General features: G+C 62.8%; 1 protein-coding gene across 1 annotated transcript in view; it reads left to right on the top strand.

The window, feature by feature from the left end:
* The first annotated feature begins 1,169 nt into the window (after window positions 1–1,169).
* The window catches only part of STAB1 (stabilin 1), a 27,371-nt gene continuing 6,359 nt past the window's right edge, over window positions 1,170–22,181 (top strand). The window contains exons 1-46 of the mRNA XM_044253434.1: window positions 1,170–1,250; window positions 5,050–5,186; window positions 5,525–5,640; window positions 5,886–5,971; window positions 6,045–6,114; window positions 6,412–6,507; window positions 7,010–7,120; window positions 7,371–7,567; window positions 7,799–7,929; window positions 8,110–8,237; window positions 8,540–8,628; window positions 8,844–8,981; window positions 9,114–9,254; window positions 9,438–9,500; window positions 9,790–9,903; window positions 9,988–10,041; window positions 10,264–10,344; window positions 10,727–10,885; window positions 11,272–11,334; window positions 11,572–11,667; window positions 11,855–11,941; window positions 13,162–13,273; window positions 13,747–13,933; window positions 14,043–14,136; window positions 14,256–14,414; window positions 15,702–15,797; window positions 16,414–16,509; window positions 16,649–16,696; window positions 16,874–17,004; window positions 17,169–17,280; window positions 17,685–17,762; window positions 17,847–17,945; window positions 18,078–18,176; window positions 18,316–18,447; window positions 18,600–18,728; window positions 18,908–18,964; window positions 19,267–19,350; window positions 19,838–20,033; window positions 20,135–20,230; window positions 20,327–20,372; window positions 20,460–20,536; window positions 20,772–20,897; window positions 21,086–21,159; window positions 21,314–21,388; window positions 21,623–21,745; window positions 22,045–22,092. Coding sequence (XP_044109369.1) covers window positions 1,170–1,250; window positions 5,050–5,186; window positions 5,525–5,640; window positions 5,886–5,971; window positions 6,045–6,114; window positions 6,412–6,507; window positions 7,010–7,120; window positions 7,371–7,567; window positions 7,799–7,929; window positions 8,110–8,237; window positions 8,540–8,628; window positions 8,844–8,981; window positions 9,114–9,254; window positions 9,438–9,500; window positions 9,790–9,903; window positions 9,988–10,041; window positions 10,264–10,344; window positions 10,727–10,885; window positions 11,272–11,334; window positions 11,572–11,667; window positions 11,855–11,941; window positions 13,162–13,273; window positions 13,747–13,933; window positions 14,043–14,136; window positions 14,256–14,414; window positions 15,702–15,797; window positions 16,414–16,509; window positions 16,649–16,696; window positions 16,874–17,004; window positions 17,169–17,280; window positions 17,685–17,762; window positions 17,847–17,945; window positions 18,078–18,176; window positions 18,316–18,447; window positions 18,600–18,728; window positions 18,908–18,964; window positions 19,267–19,350; window positions 19,838–20,033; window positions 20,135–20,230; window positions 20,327–20,372; window positions 20,460–20,536; window positions 20,772–20,897; window positions 21,086–21,159; window positions 21,314–21,388; window positions 21,623–21,745; window positions 22,045–22,092 — 4,812 coding nt within the window. The remainder of the gene's footprint in view (window positions 1,251–5,049; window positions 5,187–5,524; window positions 5,641–5,885; window positions 5,972–6,044; window positions 6,115–6,411; window positions 6,508–7,009; window positions 7,121–7,370; window positions 7,568–7,798; window positions 7,930–8,109; window positions 8,238–8,539; window positions 8,629–8,843; window positions 8,982–9,113; window positions 9,255–9,437; window positions 9,501–9,789; window positions 9,904–9,987; window positions 10,042–10,263; window positions 10,345–10,726; window positions 10,886–11,271; window positions 11,335–11,571; window positions 11,668–11,854; window positions 11,942–13,161; window positions 13,274–13,746; window positions 13,934–14,042; window positions 14,137–14,255; window positions 14,415–15,701; window positions 15,798–16,413; window positions 16,510–16,648; window positions 16,697–16,873; window positions 17,005–17,168; window positions 17,281–17,684; window positions 17,763–17,846; window positions 17,946–18,077; window positions 18,177–18,315; window positions 18,448–18,599; window positions 18,729–18,907; window positions 18,965–19,266; window positions 19,351–19,837; window positions 20,034–20,134; window positions 20,231–20,326; window positions 20,373–20,459; window positions 20,537–20,771; window positions 20,898–21,085; window positions 21,160–21,313; window positions 21,389–21,622; window positions 21,746–22,044; window positions 22,093–22,181) is intronic.

The following is a 22,181-nucleotide window of genomic DNA, read 5'->3' as shown; positions in this document are numbered from 1 at the left end:
CAGCTGACCCCTGTCTGGGTCTGTGAGGACAGGATCTCCTGGCAAGAGGCCGGGCGGCGTGTGCATGGGCCTGTGCAGGCCTCGGGCCTTACGTGTTGAGTACGGGACCCCACCGCTGATTAGCCCAGAGACTTTAGGCGGATTTCTTAAAGCCTCTGCGCCTGGTCTGCCCACCGGTACCAGGGCTACCAAGGTAACTGCCTGCCTCCTTCATGCCCCCGCAAGTCTGCACAGGGCCCCCACCGTGTGAAGTGGCCACACGCCATCCTTGCTCGCCCATAGCTGACATTTCAGCAGGGGACGGAGAGTACACGAAATAAACAGGGTCAGCTGGTAGCAAGTGCTGTGATTTGAGGTGATGACAGCTGGTGACCCTTGACCTGAGACTGACCTTAGGGTGAGTCCCTGTGAGAGGATCTGGGGGCAGAACAGCAGCTTAGGGGAGTGGAAAGGCTGGCGGCCAGAGCAGGCAAGGTGGGGCTGGTCAGGCACAGAGGGGTGTGGAGCGCGCTGGGAAGCCAGGAGGTCCCCTAGGGGGAAAGAAGGGCTAGAAGGGGTAACAGGGACCAGGCGGAGGGGTAGCTGGGGCAGGTGAGCCAGGGAACTGTCTGATGGGCTGTCTGCTTAGCACGGGCCCGGCAGGGAGTCGAGGCCCACAGCTGCTCTCAGTTGGAAAGCTGGAGGAGGCAGACCTGATTCAGGGCTGCCCTACCCCAACCCGCCGGAGCCCCCCCAGAGCCCCCCACTGCCACCCACACTCCCAGAGCCTCTGAATGAGCGAGGCCGGGCTTGCGGAGGACGGCTGGGCAGTGGTTTGTATAGGGGGTGGCTGCACAGCCCCTACTGGGGCTCAGGCTGCGGCTGATGGTGGGCTCAGGGGCTGTGCTGCCAGGAGGAGGGTCTCTGGTCAGGAAGCCCCGAGCAGGGCCCGGGCCGACCACGCAGGGGTCAGTGGCCAGCACCTTCCCTTCCGCCTGCAGGCTGCTGATAGCAGGAGGAAATCCTGGCGGGTTCCTGTGGGGGTGAGCTGGCGGGGCCTCCGGACTGCTTTTAAAGCCTCTGCCCGCCCCGGCCCGCCCTGCACCCCTGCGCCTGCCCGCCCAGAGCTCGTTCCCCACACTGGCTGCCCTGACCATCCCAGCCGGCGTGCCTGCCAGCCACCACCAGCCATGGCAGGGCCCTGGGGCCGCCTCCTGCTCTGCCTCCTGGCCTTCTGCCTAGCAGGCTCCAGCTTCACCAGGGGGCAGAAGGTGAGTGTGAGCCAGGTGCAGGGGGACACGGGATTCAGGGGTGGGAGCAGGAAGGGAGCGTATACAGGGTGGGCCCAGGTCTGGGGACACACAGGGCAGCGGGACCAGAGGGCTGTGCTGGTGTGTCCACGTCCGCAGGCTGCAGTGTGGGTCCAGCTGCCTGGGCTGGCAGAGTGTCGCCTTGCCCTCCTCCGACCGTGCTCAGCCTGCCAGCCCCCTTGCAGTGTGGGCAGCCGTCCTGCGGCTCCCCAGGCTGAGGCTGAGGGGGACAGAGCCAGGCTCCTGCTCCTGCCCTCCCTGCCCAGACTGAGGCTTGGTCTTTCTGTGAACCCGGCCTGGGGATTGAAGCTAGGATCGCCCCCGAACCATGGAGAGGCTAGCAAACGGACTCACGTGGAACACACATGTGTGTGCCCACGTCCGGCCCTGGGGCGGAAGGAGGTCTGCTCACCCCTAGTCCTCTAGGTAAGTGGTAGCCAACAGTAACACCCCCAAACCCGAGGGCTGCCGTTTACCAAGGGCACAGCCTGGGCACGGCCGGGGCACAGCTGGGCATTATCCCCAGGACCCTGGGCAGTGGGTCCTGTTCTCCACCAGAGGAATCGGAGCCCAAGGATGACAGAGTCAGATCAGGCTGACTCTGGAGCTGTGCTCCTGACTGACCTGTGATCCCCCAGAGAAAGGGGCCCTGGTGTGGCTGGCAGGGCCATGCATGCCAGCCACCTCCCGGCTGCCCATCTACGGGTTCACGCAGGCCCCGGAGCAGGAATGCTGTCCCCACTGGAGCTTCTGGGAGAGCCTCCCACCCTGAGAATGGAGAGGGCTGCCTGGCCGGGGTCTGCCTGCCGACGAGGGGAGGGACCTGTGAGGCTAAGTCCATCTGATTTTGGGGGTGGCTGCTGCTGTCCCCCTATCACTAGCGGGCAGGCTGAGGTACAGAAAAGAGGGACCTGCCCAGGATCCCACTGCCAGCTTCAGGTTCGTGGGTGGGAAGCTGTGAGGATGACTGTGGTGGTAGAAGGGCTCAAGGTTCTAGGGCTGGGCCAAGCCCCGCAAGTGGGCTCCTGCTCCCGCGATGCCTCAGTTTCCCTATAAGGGGAGTACAAGGGAATTTCAAAGGCCTGCCGCCGCACACTTGGAATTTCTCCTCGTCAGAGACCTGTGTTCTCTGGCTAAGGCTCCGCCAGCCTGGGCCAGGCAGACGGTCCTGGGGGTGCCTGTGGACAGGGACACGGCAGTGCGGGACTTCTCTCATGTCCTCAGTCACCCAGCCCTCCCGGCACCCCTGCAGCACGAGGCTCAACTCTAAATGTTAGCAAACTGAGGTTCAACGGGGTACGGGAGACCTCTGGGTCACACAGCCAGTGATGGGCAGAAGCAGAACGCAAACACAGGTTCAGGCAGTAGAGGCAAGGAAGGCTTCCTGTAGGAGGAGAGTCCTAGTCCCTGTCCGTGCAAAAGTCTTTTACTCATTGCCTTGTCTGTGCTGGTGCTGGAGGAGCCTGTGTTCTCAAGCTGGGGCGTGGAGGGAGAAGGGCACCGATCTCGGGCAGGGGCAGCAGTTGGATGGGGTGCTGTCCCTCTGAGGGAGGGGCCCCAGACCCCAGCTTGGGGAGAATTTCTCCCACCTTCTTACAACAGGCTAATACCTCATGTCTCCTCAACTTCCCTAGCAGCATGTCTGTCTCTGTGGGAAGCAGACGTTGCAAAATCAGCTCTGGATCGGGGCGGGACTGGGGGGCAGCCCCCGCCTGGCTCAGGCAGTCCCGAGGTGCCCCGGGAAGGAGGGAATCTGATTCAGCATTGGGCTGTGATCCAGAGAGACCAGTGGCGAGACAGGGCTCGGGAGGCTGGTGCTCCCTTCAGGCAGAGGGGCCTGATGTGCTCCCCCATAAGAAGTAGGACTTGCCTGCTGGCTTAAACACCCTTCACCATTTCACACACATTTCCCAACGCACCAGTCTGGGAGTGAGGGTGTGACATGGGGACAGGAGGCTCCTGCTTCCTCCTGTGCTCACCCCCACACTCCAAACCCTACCACTCTCTTTCTCTCCTTCCCGCCCTTTCTCCTGAGCCCTTAGCCAGGCCTGACCATTCCTCTGAAAGCCAGTCCCTGGGCCAGTGGCGGCCACTGTGGCAGCTGAGCCCGCCTGGCCAGGTGGCCCTCCAGGGTGCCTTTGCCCTGAGCCAGCAGCTGCCCAGCCCTAGAGTTACCCAACTTCCTAGACATTCCCTGGCTCAGCAGAGACAGAGCCCCGGGGTGGAGAATGAGACCACAGCACTCAGCCCCACGGCTCGGCCTGAGGCCACTCTCAGCAACTTCCTTCCTTGCCAACCGCAGAGGCATGAGCGGGAAGGGCCAAATCACAGCGGCAGAGGGACCCCGGGACTCTGGTGTTCGCCGGAAGAACGTGCCAGGCCGCTGTTTCTCCTTTTCTCTTGCTTTAAGCGGCCTCGCGTCTGTAATGTGTTCTAGGAAAGAGATGTTCTGGCTCACTCCCTTTGAACCACAGTGTGTTCAGCACTTTTTAGACGAGAACATCTTCTTGAACCCACAGCCCAGGCCCCTGGACTCTCTTCTCCATCCACACGCACCGTCCTGTGGTCCCTTCTCCCATTTATAACCAAGACTGAAGCTTCCCTCCTCCAGGCACAGGGCTGCCATCCGTAAAGGTAGCCCCAGGGATGGAGGACTTGCAGGCCCCGTGCGGGCCAGGGAATGGGACTGCGAGCCTGGGCTTTCTGGGCACTCAGCTCCCGCCGGGAACGGCCTCCTTCCCACCCCCACCCCCGCTCCCCTGCAGCAGCCTGAGGCCCACTTAAAACCAACCCGCTGCCCTGATCCCCACCCTCACTGGCCCGGCCACTGGGCCCTCTCCTCGGCAGCTCTTTACCTCATCATACGAGGTCGTCTGCTCCTTCTGCCTTCCGACTTTTGCCTCTCCGTCCCCTCTACCAGGGGGACTACCCTGGCCAACTCATGGGCAACTTTCAACCCCAATTCAATTGTCACCTCCCATGGGAAGCCACCTGGGTCTTCTCAGCCTCCTTGCTGCCAGCAAGGAGGCTGGCAATGATGGCCAATGATGGCCCGCGGCCCCCTGGGTCTGGGCTGGTGCGTGGGGCCAGGGCCCGGGGGCCAGGCTGTGTGCAGAGTGCAGGAAGGCATGCAGACCCTTGTGCACACCTGCTCACATGGGCCTGCCTCTCGGGTCTGGGGCTGGCTGCTGGGTCTCCACCCCCTGGAGAGGCCACGCGGGCCCTCAAACTTGCTTACAGGGTCATTGGGCAGCACGCCGGGGGCGCGATCTGGGCAAAGCAATGGCCAGAGTGTCAGCCCCGAGGTGTGATCTGTCCGCGCTGGGCAGAGTCTACGTGGCATTTAGTGTTGATTTTTCAGTGCAAGGTGATAAGGGACACTAGCATGAAAGACCCGTCCGGTCCCCAACATCCCCAGGCCCCAGATGGTTTGGGGTCTGGGGTTCAGTTTCTCCATCTGAATGGGCGGAGGTGGAACAAAATGGCTGTGTTCTCTTTGTGTTGGGAGCCATAGACTCTGGGGCTCTCGGATGTGTGTTCATGGCCCTGGGCAGAGGGCCGAAGTCCATGGCTGTGGACATAGGAACACGCTGGCAGTGACAGGCAGGTGTCCCTGTGTCCCAGGGCCTTCCCTGGCCTCACTGCTGGACAGATGGGAAAGTGAGGCCTGGAGAGGGGTGCTGGGCCTTGGCTCCATCGGAGTGGAGTCAGGACTGGACGCAGGGGCCGGGCCGCTCACTCCAAACCCCCCGTGGCCCAGGTGCAGTCCAGACGCTGCGACGTGAAGACCAAGTTTGTCACGCGTATCCCCTGCACCATGTGTCCGGCCATCAGGAGGCGGATGTGCCCCCCAGGCTGGCTCCGGGCGCTACCAGAGAAGATAGCCCAGGACTGCCGGTGGGACTCTCTGCCTCTGCCTGCATGGCTTCCAGGAGCATCTGTGGGGTCGGGGCGGGGGGCAAGGGAGAGCTGGCAGACGTGGACAGGAAGGGCAGTCACTTGCCTGCATGTTGGTTGGCCCCTCAGGTGGGCGGAGATAGGGAGGGAAGAAGAAGGGGGAGCGGGGCAGGTGGTGTTTCTTGAGCACCTACTATGTGCCAGGCCCTGTGCTCAGCTCTGGGCCAGGCAGAGAGAGGGGAGGTAGAGCTAGAGCGCTAGAACTCGAGGTGGGGAGGGGGGGTTGGAGGCTGTCCACCAGGTGGCCCTCCGGTCACCCTGCCCACCTTTGTCCCCAGCTACGAGGTACAGCTGGGGGACTCTTTGATGTCCATGAGTGGCTGCAGCCTGGAGTGTTGGAAGGATGTGGTAGAGAAGGCCTGCTGCCCTGGCTACTGGGGGTCCCAGTGTTATGGTACGGGGTGGGGGCCCCAGCTTTGTTCCTCGCACCCCATCCCTGGGCTCCCTCTCCATAGCATCTGCCTGCGTCTCCTTCAGCTTTCTCAGTAAATGGATATTTAGTGAGAGCGCCCACACAGCTTGGCTCTCTGGCTCCGGCTGCCCCAGGGAGGGGTTGGGCTGCCCAGAGCTGCTGGGGTCAGGGATGCAACGTGAGTTCTTCAGGGCACCGCTGAGTTCTGGTGGGGGTGGGGTCCACAGAGTGCCCTGGGGGTGCTGAGACCCCGTGTCATGGCCGTGGGACCTGCCTGGATGGCATAGATGGGAACGGGACCTGTGTGTGCAAGGTAAGGGCCTGGCAGGGCTGGGGTTGGGGTTGCCGAAGACGGGCCACGCTGACCAGGTACAAATCCCTGCCAGGAAAATTTTGGTGGCTCTGCCTGCCAGGAGTGCCAAGACCCCAATCGGTTCGGGCCCAACTGCCAATCAGGTGAGCGCTGGCCGGGCTTGGGGCCCAAGGAGACCTGCCCGTATAGCCAGCCCCCAGCAGGCTTCCTGCCAGCCCCCAGGCTCATACTTCCCCCTCCTGGGATGTGAGCTATCCTTCTACCTCCAGCCCTGTGCTGTTCTCAGACGCCTTCTCCAGTAAGCGCCCTCCCCCACCCCCGAGTCCTCAGGCTAAGCCAGGTGCTTCCCTTTGGCTCCCACCACCCTTATGGTCCTGCATCACAGCTCTGAACTCCTGAGACTGAAATGCAGACTCAGTGTCCCTGTACGTCCCTCCCAGAGTGCAGCTGTGTGCATGGTGTGTGCAACCATGGCCCCCTGGGGGATGGAAGCTGCCTGTGCTTTGCTGGATACACCGGACCCCGCTGTGACCAAGGTAGGCGGGCCTGCGGGGGGAGGGATGGGGCCTGAGCCTGGGGGTGGGGGGCAGCTGCCTGCCCTCACCCTAATTTCTTTTCTTTTTGTCTTTCTTTTATTTTTTTTTAAAGATTTTATTTATTTATTTGACACACAGAGAAAGATCACAAGTAGGCAGAGAGGCAGAGAGGGGGGTGGGAAGCAGGCTCCCTGCTGAGCAGAAAACCCAATGTGGGGCTCCATCCCAGGACCCTGAGATCATGACCTGAGCTGAAGGCTCAGGCTTAACCCACTGAGCCACCCAGGCACCCCTGCCTTCACCCTAATTCCTTTCGAAGTAGGAAAGGCACACAGCTGGTCAGAGGGAGGGAATGTCATCTGAGTCCTCCACTGCCCAAAGGCCCAGAGAGGGCAAAGCTCTGACCAGAGCTGCACAGCAAATTGGGGAGAGCATCTTTACACCTGTGTTCCTCCCCGCCTGGAGTTTTGAGCCACCACAATACTCCCCGCTCTCCACTTAGAGCTGCAAGTCTGCCGGGCCCTGAACTGTCCCCAGAACTCCCAGTGCTCTGCAGAGGCTCCCTCCTGCCGCTGCCTGCCTGGCCACATCCAGCAGGGCGGAGAATGCCTAGGTAAGTCATTGACCTAGAGGCCAGAGACCCAAGGTCAGGCTGAGCAGGGGCCTGGAGGACATCCTTTTAAATCCACAAGTACAGTCTGGCCATTTACAGAAAGTACAACGTGTCCCTGAGGGAGGGCCTTTCCCCAAGGTCTGGATCAATGGGCTCACGTCCCCTTTGGGCCATCGCTGCAGAGGGGATGGTGCTCCTGGATTCCCAGCTCACTCGGGCACACACACACTCTCTCTGTCTGCCCTGGCAGCCCCTAATCCCTGCCAGCCATCACCCTGCTCCCCACTGGCCCAGTGCTCGGTGAGCCCCACGGGGCAGGCACAGTGTCGCTGCCCCAAGGACTACCATGGCGATGGGACAGTGTGTCTGCCCCAGGATCCATGCACCATCAACTACGGTGGCTGTCCCAGCAACTCCACCATGTGTCTGTACCAGAGACCAGGCAAGGTGAGCCAGGGCCCTGAGTCGGGCCCGTGCCGTGGGCCCCCCACCCACACTGGCGACTGGACCCCGGGCACATCATGGGACTCCTGGGAGCCTCAGTTGGCCCCCTCGTAACACGGGAAGAGGATGGCAGCCCTCAGTGGGCAGGGTGGCTGGCGACTGAGCATAGCCTTGTGGGTGCCTGTGGTTCTCGTGAATGTGACGCCACCCTCCGTCCCCTGCCTGGGGGCCCAGGCCTCCTGCTTATGCAAGCCAGGCTTGGTCAGCGCCAACCACAATGCCTCCGCGGGCTGCTTCGCCTACTGCTTCCCTCACTCCTGTGACCGGTCAGCCACCTGCCAGGTGACCCCCGATGGGAAGATCAGGTGGGCACATGAGCTTCGGGATGGGCACGGGGGACAGAGTGGAAAGGGTGGTTTGGGCAGGGGCAAGGGTGCCTATGGGTGCATCCTCAGCTCGAGGGCCCACGGGGCCAGGAGGGTGAGGGCCAGGAGGTAGGGACTGGCCACACGCCTTGCTCTGACCAGTTCTACCCACGGCCCTAGCTGTGTGTGCAAGGAGGGCGAGGTGGGGGACGGGCGTGCCTGCTATGGACACCTGCTGCACGAGATACAGAAGGCCGGCCAGCTGGGTGTGGTGTTCCTGCGGCTGAGAGTCTCCCTGGCCATGCTGGGTATGTGACCCCCCACCTCAACCTGCCTGTGACCTCGCCCCTCATGTCCCGCATTTCTGGCAGGGAGTGAGGGGCAAACCCTGCAGACATGCCCTGTTTCTTTGCCCCAAAGCTGTGGAAGCAGTGGGCTGTGCTGGGGTGTGTGGTTGGAGGTGGGAGCTAGCTCCCCACACTCCCGATCCTTGTACCTCTTGTCTACCCTAGACCGAAGCCCAGTGCCCTCCACCCAACTCACCACAACCTAGGACTGACGCCTGAGGGTTTTCCAGATCCGTTCTGATCTCTCCTCTTGTGGTTCCCAGACCAGGGCTGCCGCGAGATCCTCACCACGTCGGGCCCGTTCACTGTGCTGGTACCGTCCCTCTCGGCCGTCTCCTCCAAGATCATGAATGTGAGCCCCGGCCCCTGCAGGAGCTGGCTGCCAGCCCTGGCCTCCTTCCTGGACCCTGCCCCAGGCTTTCGGGCCCCGAGAGAGTCCCCAGCCCAGGCTCTGGGGAACTGAGGCCCGGGAGGCCTCTCGTCCCCTCTGTCTCTGGGACAGGGTTGGCATGGTGACCAGCAGCCACCTTGGGCCCTCTCAGCGCCCCACTCCCCTTGTGCCCACAGGCGTCCCTTGCCCGGCGGCTCTGCAAACAGCACATCATCGCAGGGCAGCACGTGCTGGAGGAGCCGGGGACCCAGCAGACACGCAGGTGGTGGACGCTGGCGGGGCAGGAGATCATCGTCACGTTCAACCGCTTCACGGTAAGGAGGGTCACCTCAGCCCGGAGACCAGGGCACCCCGGTGGGGGACACCACCCGGGGCAGAGGTGTGGGGGTGGAACGTCCAAGGCTGGCGTGTGGCGTGGACAAGCCCGAGGCCTCACGTCTCAGCAGAAGTACACCTACAAGTACAAGGAGCAGCCCCAGCAGACGTTTGCCGTCCACAAAACGAACTACCCAGCCGCCAACGGCGTCTTCCACTTGGTCACCGCCCTGCAATGGCAGCCCCCACCAGAGCTGCCTGAGGACCCCAAGGTAAGCCAGCGCCCTCCCCTCGCCCCACCTGCAGCCCCTGGGTGACCCCTGACCCCCACAGAGTTCAGAGAGTGGAGCGGCCAGTTCCGGGTGGGGCTGGGACAGAGCCCCTACCCCGTGCCCCCGGGGCTGAAGCAGCCTCCTGCTTTTCTCTGGGGCTCTCATGCTCATCCCTCACTGCAGAGGACCATCGGCCAAATCCTCGCCTCTACTGAGGCCTTCAGCCGCTTTGAAACCATCCTGGAGGTGAGTTTGGGCGGAAAGGCCGTAGCCCGTCTCATCTTTTGTGCAGGGACCCCTCATTGCTAACCTCCCGTGATCTGGGGCTCTGGAGCAGCACAGGCTCTTGCCCATGCCCCCATCCTAGAACCTGCCCGTCACCATCCTGGGGTTCTGTGGTAGCATGGACCCATTGTCGCGATCTCCCACTTCCTCACGGACCATCCCTGCAGGCTGAGGGTGGCAGGGCCCAGGCTGGGCTCGGAGGCAGAGGCTGGCCGCAGAGCCTCCCTGAGCCTCCTTCCCACCACCACAGAACTGTGGGCTGCCCTCCATCCTGGACGGGCCTGGGCCTTTCACGGTCTTTGCCCCAAGCAATGAGGCCGTGGACAACTTGCGCGATGGCCGTCTGATCTACCTCTTCACGGCCGTAAGCTCAGTGGGGAGAAGGGATGGGGGCCGCGGGGCACCGGGGACTCCAGCGGCCCCTGCCAAGTACTCTCTCCCCTGCCAGGGTCTGTCCAAACTGCAGGAGCTGGTGAAGTACCACATCTACAGCCACGGCCAGGTGAGAGGCTCTGCTGGGCAGGGGGGCAGCCTGCACCTGCACCTGGGCTTCTGGAAGGTTGCCTGTAGGTCCTGCTCTCCCGGGGCCCCTTCTCCCCTCCCCAGCCGCCTGGACTCTCATGGTGGGGACCAAGATGGTAGCTGTGAGTCACCTGGGCAGGGCCGTGTGGGGCCCTACGCTGTGGCTCGTGCCTGGCCTAAGGCCACCACCTCCTCCACCCAGCTGACTGTTGAGAAGCTCATCTCCAAGAGCCGGGTCCTCACCATGGCAAACCAGGTCCTGGCCGTGAATATCTCCGAGGAGGTGAGCTCCACCAACCATGTCTGGAATGAATGCGCCAGTGGAAGGGCTGGTGTGGCCTCTTTCAGACAGGCCTTTGTGCTCCAAGCCCCATGGAGGGCAGGCCCTGCGGGGGCCGTGTGGGTGGTGGGCACTGATCAAATTCCTCTCCTGGGGCCCAGCAGAGCGGGTCAACTCCAAAGACAGGGACGGTGGGCACAAGTCTGGGGGGGTGGCGCTCCATGTGGCTCAGGGCCCGGAGTCTGGAGTGGTTTTGCCAGATTGGGCGGCACCTCCAGGGAGAGGGAAGAGGAGATGGTCCGCAGGCCGGGCTGTAGGGGTAAGGGTGGCAGTGGGCCCAGGGATCTGCCGGGCTGGGCGGCTTGTACACTGGTCTCTGCTGCAGGGGCGCATCCTGCTGGGACCGGAGGGCGTCCCACTGCGGAGAGTGGATGTGCTGGCCTCCAACGGTGTGATCCACATGCTGGAGGGCGTCCTGCTGCCGCCCACCATCCTGCCCATCCTGCCTAAGCTCTGCAGCGAGGAGCAGCACCAGATCGTGGCGGTGAGCTGCCGGCTGACCTGCGGGCCCGGCCCCACTTGTTCTCCTCCAGCAGGCGGGAAGGCTGCCGGTGGGCCCAGGCCTGGCCCCTGGCCCCATGCACCCACCTGCCTCCCCCAGCGCCAGGCCTTAGCAGTGTCGCTGGTTGTTCCTTTGAGATCACTCCCGCATCTTCTGGTCCACCGGTCCTGCCCCCTGCTGCGATTGCCTCACTCCCGCACTCAGCCCTTCCCCATGGCACGGCCTTCGCCTTTGCTCTTCCTTTTCTGCTCTGGCCCTCTTGTCGTTGACTCTCTCATACCTCAGGCCTTGGCTCCGGGCCCCTTTCCTAGTATCTGCTGGATAAATAAACCATGACTATGTCTACCTGCCTCCCCTGCCCTGCCCAGGGCTCCTGTGTGGACTGCCAGGCCCTGAACACGAGCACGTGCCCACCCAACAGCGTGAAGGTGGTGAGTGTCCCTTGGCTTGGCCCTCGGGGCTGCCCAGCAAGACCGCTGTCCTGGATCAAGGCGGGGAGGAGGGGCTGTGTGGCTCAGCTGGACCCAGAGGCTCAGCCCCTCTCAGCCCCACTAAGGGGAGGGGTGCTGGGTCCAGAGCACTGAGGGATCTCGGGGCCAGCACTGCCTGGCAAGGGGAGCCGGCTCAGCATCCACACCGGCTGACCTGCTTTGCACCGCCCACCCCAGGACAGCTTCCCCAAGGAGTGTGTCTACACCCACGACCCTACCGGCCTCAATGTCCTGAGGAAGGGCTGTGCTCACAGCTGCAACCAAACAGTCCTGGTGAGCCTGGGCCAAGGTGCTCACGATGCGGTCGCCCGGGCCTCCCCTCGGGGCCGGAGCGGCCTGCTTCCCTAGGAGAGGGGCTTTGCCTGGCTCTACAGAGGGGGCTGTGGGAGCAGCAGCGGCCCGGGCGGTGGGAATGGCAGACCCAGAGATGAGCCCTCCGACACACTTTTGTCTCTTACAGAAACCTGGCTGCTGCAAGGGGTTTTTTGGGCCTGACTGTGCCCAGTGTCCTGGGGGCTTCTCCAACCCCTGCTATGGCAAAGGCAATGTGAGTCCCCCTGCCCCAGGGGGAGGTGTGTGAGTTAGTCAGTGTTCCTTGTGTGTCTCAGCCAGCCTTGGATTTCCCACATCCAGGCAGTGGAAGTTGGGCCATATGGTTTTTAGTATTTAAATTAGAAATAGGGTGCCTGGGTGGCTCAGTGGGTTAAGCCGCTGCCTTCAGCTCAGGTCATGATCTCAGGGTCCTGGGATCGAGTCCCGCATTGGGCTCTGTGCTCGGCAGGGAGCCTGCTTCCCTCTCTGCCTGCCTCTCCATCTACTTGTGATTTCTCTCTGTCAAATAAATAAATAAAATCTTTAAAAAAATAAATAAATAAATAAATAAATAAGAAATAATTAGGGCAGGGCGCCTGGGTGGCTCAGTCTGTTGAGCAGCTGCCTCCAGCTCAGGTCATGATCCCGGGGTCCTGGGATTGAGTCTCGTGTCAGGCTCTCTGCTCTGCGGGGAGCCTGATTCTCCTTCTCCCTCTGCCTCTCCTCCTGCTTCTGCTCTCTGGCTCGCACTCTCTCTCTCTTGCCAATAAATGAATAAAATCTTAAAAAGAAAAAAAAAAAAGAATGAATTAGGACAACACTTTCGGGTCCCTGCCCTCTTTGGGAGCTTTGTACTATCACTTAGTAAACCTTGCGTTGCTGCCCACCACAAAAAAAGAAATAATTGAGTAGTTGGATTTTGGTTCCTGTTTTCCTAAAGGTTCTTTGTCAGTGGTTCTCCTTTTTTTTTTTTTTTTAAGATTTTATTTATTTATTTGAGAGAGAGAGAGCGCACGTGCACACAAGTGGGGTGAGGGGTAGAGGGAGAAGCAGACTCCCCACTGAGCGGGGAGCCCAATGCGGGGCCAGATGTAGGGACTCCAGGATCACGACCTGAGCTGAAGGCAGACGCTTCACTGACTGAGCCAGCAGGAGCCCCGATCAGTGGTTTCCTTGGGTGTTCTGTTTTTGTCACTTGCTACCATCAGGGTTGTTTTAGTGCCAGGCCAGGGAACAGCACAGGAGTTGTGGATTTCTAGGTTGAGCCAAGGTCACCCATGAAGGTTCCAGGGCTGGGGTCTTTTGGGGAGCCAGTGATTTAGAGATCTTTTCCAAGGTGAGGCCTTCCAGGGGGAGCAGGGTCTCCCAGCCAGCCCGAGGACGGTGTGGGTGTGCAAAGAGGGGATGTGGCCAGTCCCCACCCCATGACCGATCCTGCTTCCCGCCCTCCCCCAGTGCAGCGATGGAGTCCGGGGCAACGGGGCCTGTCTCTGCTTCCCAGACTACAAGGGCATCGCCTGCCACATCTGCTCCAACCCAAACAAGCATGGAGACCAGTGCCAGGAAGGTGGGTGGTCCCAGCCTGTGCGGCCCACCAGGGAGAGAAGGGGCTGCTTAGAAAGGGGGCTGGGGACCCCGCAAGAAGGGAAATGGATCCCCAGAAGGAACGGTGAAAGCCAGAGGGAGGAGGAGGATTTGAGCACAAAAATAGATGATGTCTCCTTCCCCCACGCCAGGATGAGAGCTGGGGTTTAATCCAAAGCAGGTAAGAGTCAGGTCAGATGGACCATAAGAACCATGGATGGTGGTGTTAGGGGCAGGGCAGCTAGAATGGGGTGACTGATAGCAAGGAATGGTTGCTGTCCCCTTGCATTTCCCCTGCCTGCCCACCGAGTATGGGGTGGCCCCTGATTTGGTGACCCTGAAGTCTTCTGTGCTGGTGGCCATCCTCCACGTTCCCAGCCGCCCCTCTGCCGTGTCCTGGCTCCCCGTCCGCCCTGCCCCTGCCTCACCTTTCCCTTTCCCATATCCTCCCTGCAGACTGCGGCTGTGTCCACGGGCTCTGCGACAACCGTCCGGGCAGCGGGGGCGTGTGTCAGCAGGGCACATGTGCTCCAGGCTTCAGCGGCCGCTTCTGTAATGAGTCGGCGGGAAGCTGTGGGCCTTCGGAACAGGCCCAGAACTGCCACCAGCATGCCCGCTGCATCCGCCAGGGGGGCGTCTCCAGGTGAGTGTCCCTTTTCCTCTCTGCCCTGTTCCTGACCGTGCGTGTCGGTTTGTTCAGCCGCGGGCCTCTCCCAGAGGCTCACGGGAGGCCCTCCGTTCTGCCGCTGCAGGTGTGTCTGTCTCGATGGCTTTGAGGGGGACGGCTTCTCCTGCACGCCCAGCAACCCCTGCTCCAACCCAGACCGTGGTGGCTGCTCGGAAAATGTCAGTCTCAGGGGCCCCTTCCTTAAGTCCTGACCTGGGGGGGGTGGGGGGTGGAGGGGGACTCGCCTTCCCTCAGCGCTCCGCCTTGCAGCCCCGGGTCACGACCATGGCTCTCATAGGCCGAGTGTGTCCCTGGGGCCCGGGGCACCCACCACTGCACGTGCCACAAGGGCTGGAGCGGGGACGGCCGCGTCTGTGTGGCCATCGACGAGTGTGAGCTGGATGCCAGGGGCGGCTGTCACGCCGACGCGCTCTGCAGCTACGTGGGCCCCGGGCAGGTGAGGCTTGGGTGGGTGGGTGGGGCTCGAGGCAGCAGAGGCGGGGCGTGGGAGGGGGTCTTGGTTCCAGGGGACTCTCACCCCTCCCAGTCTGGCTCCAGGAGCAGCCACTCCGAGAACTCCAGCTTGGGGTCTCAGGGAGAACCCGGGTCTGAAAGGTTGTGGGGTCCGGTCCAGAAGCAGCCAGAGCGTGGGGGAGACAACAAGGCTGGGGCTGAAGGCGTAGGCCACCGCCAGCCCCAGGCCGCAGGTTCCACTCCAGAAGGCTGTGGCTCCGGTCCCTCAGGGATGGGGACTCTCGTAACCGGGGACCACGAGTCCTCCGCTCTACTTGGCTTCAGAGCCACTGTCTTCTGACAGCTAGTTCCTTCCTTCCCTCCTCGGGTTCCCACGGGGAACCTGGCACGCTTGTCCCAGTTCTAGACTTAGGAATGTGGTGCTGAGCAAAGCAGGAGACTCCGGCCCTAGGGGAGTGACATTCCCGAACCTTCTAGACTCCTGGAAGTGCAGCTGTGGAGTTGGCAGACTCAGACCCCAGCCACAGGGTCTCAGCCTCTGGAGCGTTCTCCTGAGGCAGGTTGGGCTGTGACCCCAAGCACCAGGCGGCACGCACGTGTCTAATATGCCGACGGGGAAGCCAGGCCTGGCTCAGGGCCAGCGTGAGCAGGGACCTGCCCCACGATGGTTGCACCCCCCCCCCACCTCTGGGGCCTCGGTGCTGAGCCCCCAGCTGGCCACAAGGGCCGGCACCCCCAGCTCCACGAGGAGCTGCTTGGTTCTAAAGCGCAGAGCCAAGGACTAGAGTAAACAAGTTGAGATGCCCCCAACTTGCCCATGAGGGCGAATGGGACCTGGGAGTGTCGCCGGCCACTCAGCTGCAGTGGAGACGAGTCCCGGATACGGGCGTTGAGTGGGAAGGCTCAGAGCGGGGTGGCAGCGTCGGGGGTGGGTGTGGGCCACCATCCCTGGGACCAGCCTCCGAGATTCCTGCCTGCTCACCACACGCTGCTGGCCTCTCTCAGGCCTGAGAGCAGAGGGGTACCAAGTCTCCTCGGATGCTTCCCTGCCAGCGCCGTCCCTTCTCGGGACCCCTCCTAAGAGCCAGGCTCCCCTCAGCGCCTCGGGCTCCTGGTCTGGAGCAGGGGTCTCCATGGAGGAGCCTGGGAGATGCTCCTCAGGTCTGACCAGGCCTCCCCAGGGGACAAAGCCCACAGAGAGCGGGGGAGCAGAGGAGGAGAGGGTAACTGCCCCTGGTGAGCTGAGACCCTCTGCTCCCAACCTCTCCAGAGCCGGTGCACCTGCAAGCTGGGGTTCGCCGGAGACGGCTACGAGTGCAGTCCTATTGACCCCTGTCGGGCGGGCAACGGCGGCTGCCATGACCTGGTGAGGGGCTGAGGGGGCCCGGGGCCTGGGGAGGCTCTCTGGGTGGGCCTTGGCTCTGGTCCACTCTGTGGGTGTCCCTGTCCATGGCCAGGACTGGAATCGCTCTGAGCCCCAAATCTAGACCCTGTCACCCCTTCACCCACAGGGTGGGGCTTCCACTCCTTGTTCAGGCCCCAGCCCCTGCCCTGCCTCCTGTCGCCAGCCCCTCCCCAACTTCATGCCCCGGTGGCTACCCCAACGTCACTCCGCCCTAATACCACGGCACCTCTGCCCGTGCATTCCAGAAGGCCTGCTGGCCAGCTCCTCCTGCGGTCAGTGCAGGCCTCTCCTCCTCGGTGCTCGCCTGCCCTGGGCTTTGCCTACCCATCTGTCATGATGGGAGTGTTGGGGGGGGGGGACTCATGTCAAATGCTTAGTGAGCTTGGAGAGCAGGACCATGCAAGCCAAGGGAACAACATGAATGTAGACTGGCTGGCTGGACAGACAGTGGGGCCAGGTGGCAAGACAAACGGCAGGAGGATAGGCAAGAAGGGTGAGATGTAGGCTGGGTGCGGTCCAGCTTGCCATCTGCGTGCTGAATGGAGGCCCCTGTCTCTTTGCCCCACCCTCACCCCAGGCCACCTGCCGGGCAGTGGGGGGAGGTCAGAGGGTCTGCACGTGCCCCACTGGCTATGGGGGTGATGGCTTCAGCTGCTACGGAGACATCTTCCGGGTGAGTGGGTCCCTCTGCTTGGGTAGGGGGAGTCCTCTCATGTGCCTCAGGTGGGAAAGGACAATACTTGAGGTCCTGGTGAGGAAGGGCCTTGGATCTGTTCCTACACTGATGACCTCAGCTCTTTCTCTCCCCTTAGGAGCTGGAAGCAAATGCCCACTTCTCTGTCTTCTACCAGTGGATCAAGGTAGGACAGGGCAGAATACTGGGGTTGGAGCTCAAATCCAGGAAGCCTCCCTGGATGCAGAGGTGCTATGTAAAATCTCCAAGAGCTGGAGGTGGGGGCAGGCCTGGAGGCTGGGAGCAATCAGGTTCAGGTAGCTGCCTTCCTCACTCCTCCTGTCCCCCGTCACCACACGTACAGAGTGCTGGCATCACTCTTCCCACCGACAGCCGAGTCACAGCCCTGGTGCCCTCTGAGTCCGCCATCCGTAGGCTGAGCCCCGAGGACCAGGCCTTCTGGCTGCAGCCAAGGGCGCTGCCGCAGCTGGTCAGGTGGGCAGCCGGGGCAGGGGCCCAGGGTGGGTGGGGAAGAGCCTTCTGTGTGAGAGCCCGCCCCTCCCCAGAGGCTCTCATCCCGGCTTATATCCACCTCTTGGGGTAGAGTCCAGTCCCAGAGGTCTCTGTCAGTTACACTAACCTGGTTCCACGCCCCACAGGGCCCATTTTCTCCAGGGGGCCTTCTCCGAGGAGGAGCTGGCCCGGCTGGGGGGGCGGGATGTGGCCACCCTGAGCCCTAACACACGCTGGGAGATTCACAACAGCAGTGGGGTACGTGGTGAACCCTGGGTGGCGGAGGGGGCCGTGCGGGGCGTGGGAGGGAACTCCAGGCCCCCAGCTTCCCAGACCAGGGCCCCGGGGGGCTGAGCTTGAAGTCCCGAGGACCTGCCCAGGGCCAGAAGAGGGGGTCCTCAGAACTGTGTCCTTGCGTCAGCAGTGACCGCCCTGCCAGATGTCACCTGCATATCCATGTCTGCATGTGCTCACCTGTCCCTCTGGTGCATGGGCCCAGGTGTGGATCAGGGCAGCCGTGCTCAATTCTGAGGGGGCCCAGCCTGGGCTGGGGGCCGCCCACAGAGGCCCGCATGCCCGGCAGACTCTCTGTCGGTGCCATGCCGACTCCCAGGTATCTGAATGTGCCTACCCCTGGCTGAGTTCTGCTTGCTGCTTTCCAGAGGGTGTGGGTGCACAACGCCAGTGTGGATGTAGCTGATCTCCTCGCCACCAACGGTGTCCTACATGTCCTCAGCCAGGTACGGCCAGAGGGGTCTGTGCGGGAAGGCACCTAGGCTGGGGGGCGCTGGTGTGCTGACCAGCCCCGGGGCTCCCCACGGCAGGTCTTACTGCCTGCGAGGGGGGACGTGCTGCCTGTGACGGGGGTGCTGCAGCAGCTGGATCTGGTGCCCGCCTTCCGCCTCTTCCGGGAGCTGCTGCAGGTAAGCAACAGAGGAAAGAGGGGGTGTGTCCTCTTTGGGTGCATGGCTCCAGGCCTGAAGGGAGACTGCTGGCTCCAGGGACCAGCCTGAGGGCAATGAGGCCCATCGGTGACCCCGGCCCCTTGCCCTTAGCATCACAAGCTGGTGCCCCAGATTGAGGCCGCCACAGCCTACACCATCTTTGTGCCCACCAACCGCTCTCTGGAGGCCAGTGGCAACAGCAGCAGCATGGTGAGGTCCCCAGGATGAGGCCGCTGCAGGGGGAGGGAATCCCCGAGTGACCCCCCCCCCATCCCACGGCCAAGGGACAGTCCTGGGCCCTTGGCTGTCCCCGGAGCCCCTGAGCTTCTCCATCTGGCTTCCCGGCCAGGACGCAGACACTGTGCGGCACCACGTGATCCTGGGGGAGGCACTCTCCGTGAAGACCCTGCAGAGAGGGGGACACCGAAACTCGCTCTTGGGCCCGGCCCACTGGCTCGTCTTCTACAACCATAGCGGCCAGGTCTGTGGGGGTGGCGAGCGGAGAGTCTGCAACCTCTGCTCCAAAGACCAACTGTCCTGGGAGACCCCCTCCCCCCTCCCCACCAGCCCCTAGCCCCACGGCGAGGGTGGCAGTGTTGGGAGGTGGACTCAGCCTCCCTCCGCGCTCTGCAGCCCGAGGTGAACCATGTGCTGCTCGAAGGCCCGGTGCTGGAGGCCCCTGGCTGCTCACTGTTTGGCCTGGCGGGGGTCCTGACCGTGGGCTCAAGCCGCTGTCTGCACAGCCACGCCGAGTCCCTGCGGGTGAGACGCCGAGGCCCAGGGCAGGCAGGGTGTGGGGAGAAGAACTGAGGGGGTTCAGAGCTGGGAGGTGCTGGCTGGCCTGGCTGCCAGGGAGGGGCACTAGGTCAGGGTGGGAGAGGAAGGAAGGTGGGTTTGGGGGCCCCACCCCAAGACCACCTGACTCTCCCCAACCTACCCAGGAGAAATGTGTAAACTGCTCCAGAAGATTCCGCTGCACTCAGGGCTTCCAGTTAGAGGTAAGGACAGGGGCTTAAGCCGTGCCCTCTGCTCTGCATGCAGGTGTCTACCGTCCCCGCGCCCCCCGCCGCCCAATGCGGGACCCAGCTGGCTGGGTCCCAGTTGTTGGGGATAGAACAGCCAGGGCTGCTCCTTGTTTCCTTGAGGCTGGGATGCCTGGGCCCAGGTCGGCCTCCTGCCTCCATCCCTCCCTGATCTTCTGTCCTGTTCATCCACTGATAGCTGTCTGCCTGTCTTCCCATCCACTGACCTGCCGCTACCCAAGCCGCAGGCTCAGCCCTCCCCCCGTCCCCGTTTCCAGGACACCCCCAAGAAGAGCTGCGTCTACAAGTCCGGCTCCTCCTTCTCCCGGGGCTGCTCTTACACATGTGCCAAGAGAATCCAGGTTTGCCTAGGAGCACCCCACACCCCCGAGTCTGACCACAAGGGGGGAGGCGGGAGCGCAGGTCCAGGGGAGGACCCCAGACTAGATTTCAAGGGCAGAGATCAGGGCTGGGACTAGGCTGAGCCCAGGGGAGCAAGGGCCCAGAGGGAGAGGTCTGAGGTCAGTGGGGCCACTGTCTGTGGCCACACCCCCTGGGAGTGGGGTTCGGGGGAGGGAAATGGAGCTCGGCCTGGACACCATCAAGCAGGACCCAGGGGAAACTGTGGGCCCAGCATTATCCCCTTGTGTGGGATTCAACACAGCTGTCCCTGGCCCGAGGCTCCCTTTCTTCACCCCTGCCACGGAGAGGGTCATAGAAGGCATCTTCCATTTCCCCGGTTCCTGCTTGCTTCATTGTCTGGCTTTGCGGCCTGTCCCCACCGCCCCCTCATGTCCCTCTTCCCCGCACCTGGCCTGTGCCGGGCCTCTCCCTGCCCCCTCCCCACAGGTGCCCGACTGCTGCCCCGGCTTCTTTGGCACACTGTGTGAGCCATGCCCAGGGGGTAAGGGCGGCGTGTGCTCGGGCCATGGGCAGTGCCAGGACAGGCTCCTGGGCAGCGGAGAGTGCCGCTGTCATGAGGGCTTCCATGGAACTGCCTGCGAGATGTGTGAGTTGGGCCGCTATGGGCCCAACTGTGCTGGAGGTGAGCCCCGGGGAGGGCAGAGGACAGAGGCACAGAGACAGCCCAGCCAGGTCAGGGTGGAGGCACTGGGCAACTCCTGTCCTCCCTTGTCCCGCCCCCAGTCTGTGACTGTGCCCATGGCCTGTGCCAAGAGGGGCTTCAAGGGGACGGCAGCTGTGTCTGTAATGTGGGCTGGCAAGGCCCCCGCTGTGACCAGAGTGAGTAGCCTCAAGGGGGAGAGGCGGGTGACTCCTGGGGAGGTGGTTCCCAGGTCCAAACGACCAGAACCTTCTTCCTGCCCCCACCCTTCCCAGAGATCACTGGCCCTCAATGCCCGAAGAAGTGCGACCCCAATGCCAAGTGAGTGAGCTCAGCCTCGGGCTGGTGGGTGGGTAGGGCCCCTGGGGTCAGGCACAGCCCGGGCTGGGCTAACACCGTCCCTCCCAGCTGCATACAGGACTCGGCGGCGGCCCCAGCCTGTGTCTGCGCCGCGGGATACTCCGGCAACGGCAGCTACTGTTCAGGTTGGGTCCCGTGGAATGTTCTGGGCGTGCACCCTGAGATTTTCCATGTAATTTCACCTTGACGCTTTCCCTGCAGAGCCCTCTCCAGTCCTTGTGGGGCTAGTTTCCATCCAGGTCCCATCTTGGGTCTCACCCTTCCCTCTGACCGCTTCCTTTCTCCCCTACCCTCCTCCCCTGTGCCCACACTATCCTTGTGCCTGCTCCTCACAACTCTCTGGGATCCTCTGCCCCCCAGAGGTGGACCCCTGTGTGAACAACCATGGGGGGTGCTCCCCCCACGCCAACTGCACGAAGGTGGCCCCCGGGCAGCGGACGTGCACTTGCCATGATGGCTACACAGGAGATGGGGAGCTGTGCCAGGGTGAGGCTGGGCCCCCCCCCCCACCCTGGGCGGACATGGGGCTAGGGTTCTGGCTTCAGGGTTATAAGGCCAGGAGAGGCTGAGGGGCCCATGGGGGGCACTGAGAGCGTGGCAGTGAGTCACTGAAGGCACCATTGAATGAAAGGGCTGCCCAGGGCCACTTCTCATCCCAGCGTCTCTCCCTGCAGAAGCCAACGGCTGTCTCATCCGCCACGGAGGTTGCCACATCCATGCTGACTGTATCCCCACGGGCCCCCAGCAGGTCAGCACAACAGATGCAGACACTGGGGCTGTGCCTTTCCCTCAGAGGGTGGGGCCCCCCCCACAGACCAGGCCGGAGAGGAGATGCTCCTTCTGTCTGGAGTGCTGGTCTGCTCTTGGCTCCCAGCAGCCGCACTGATCAGGATTTGGGACAGGTCTCCTGCAGCTGCCGTGAGGGTTACAGCGGGGATGGCATCCGGACCTGTGTCCTCCTGGACCCTTGCTCCCAGGTCAGGACCCAGCCCCACCTCATTTCACAGGGGAAGGGGCTGAGGCGGGAACCAGGCCTTCTTGCCCCCGTCAGAGACCTAGGGGCCTCCTCTGAAGGCCGAGCCACCCTCGCACAAGCTCAAATCTGACCGCTGAGTAGCAAACAGGGCTTTGGGGGTTGGTCAGGAGTCTTCATGGTCCCTTACCCAGGGTTGGATGGGGCCAACCCTGTCTCTCTCCTGTCCCCACATCAGAATAATGGAGGCTGCAGCCCCTATGCTGTGTGCAAAGGCGCAGGGGATGGCCAGAGGACGTGCACCTGTGACGCGGCCCACACCGTGGGCGATGGCTTCACCTGCCGTGCCCGAGTCGGCTTGGTAATGGTGCCCAAATTGGACCCCTGACACAGCCTTGGCTGTGACCCCCTTGGGCCTGACCCACGATTTTAGTTAAGATCCCAGATTTGATCCTGTTCCTGGCCTTGACCATGACCCCCTGACTCCACCTGGGCCTGACCCAGCTATGATCCATGAAACAAATCCTGACCCCAGCTCAGACCCCCGGCTTTCCTTTCCTCATCTCTGCCTTGGCCAGACCTTGGGCCGCAGGTGCTGGGACAGGCACCAGGCCCTGAATGGGGGCCACCCAAAATCTGAGCTGATCCTCGCTCCCCCAGGAGCTCCTTCGGGACAGGCATGCCTCATTCTTCAGCCTCCACCTCCTGGTAAGTGACCAGCTGGCTTCGAATTCTTCAGTCCAGCCTGGGCCTCTCTGATCTGCATGTCCCGCCGGTCTCTGGACCTCCATGTTCTC

The sequence above is a fragment of the Neovison vison genome, chromosome 6, assembly GCF_020171115.1.
Source record: "Neovison vison isolate M4711 chromosome 6, ASM_NN_V1, whole genome shotgun sequence".
Lineage (NCBI taxonomy): Eukaryota > Metazoa > Chordata > Mammalia > Carnivora > Mustelidae > Neogale > Neogale vison.
This window is presented reverse-complemented; position numbering and strand designations above follow the sequence as displayed.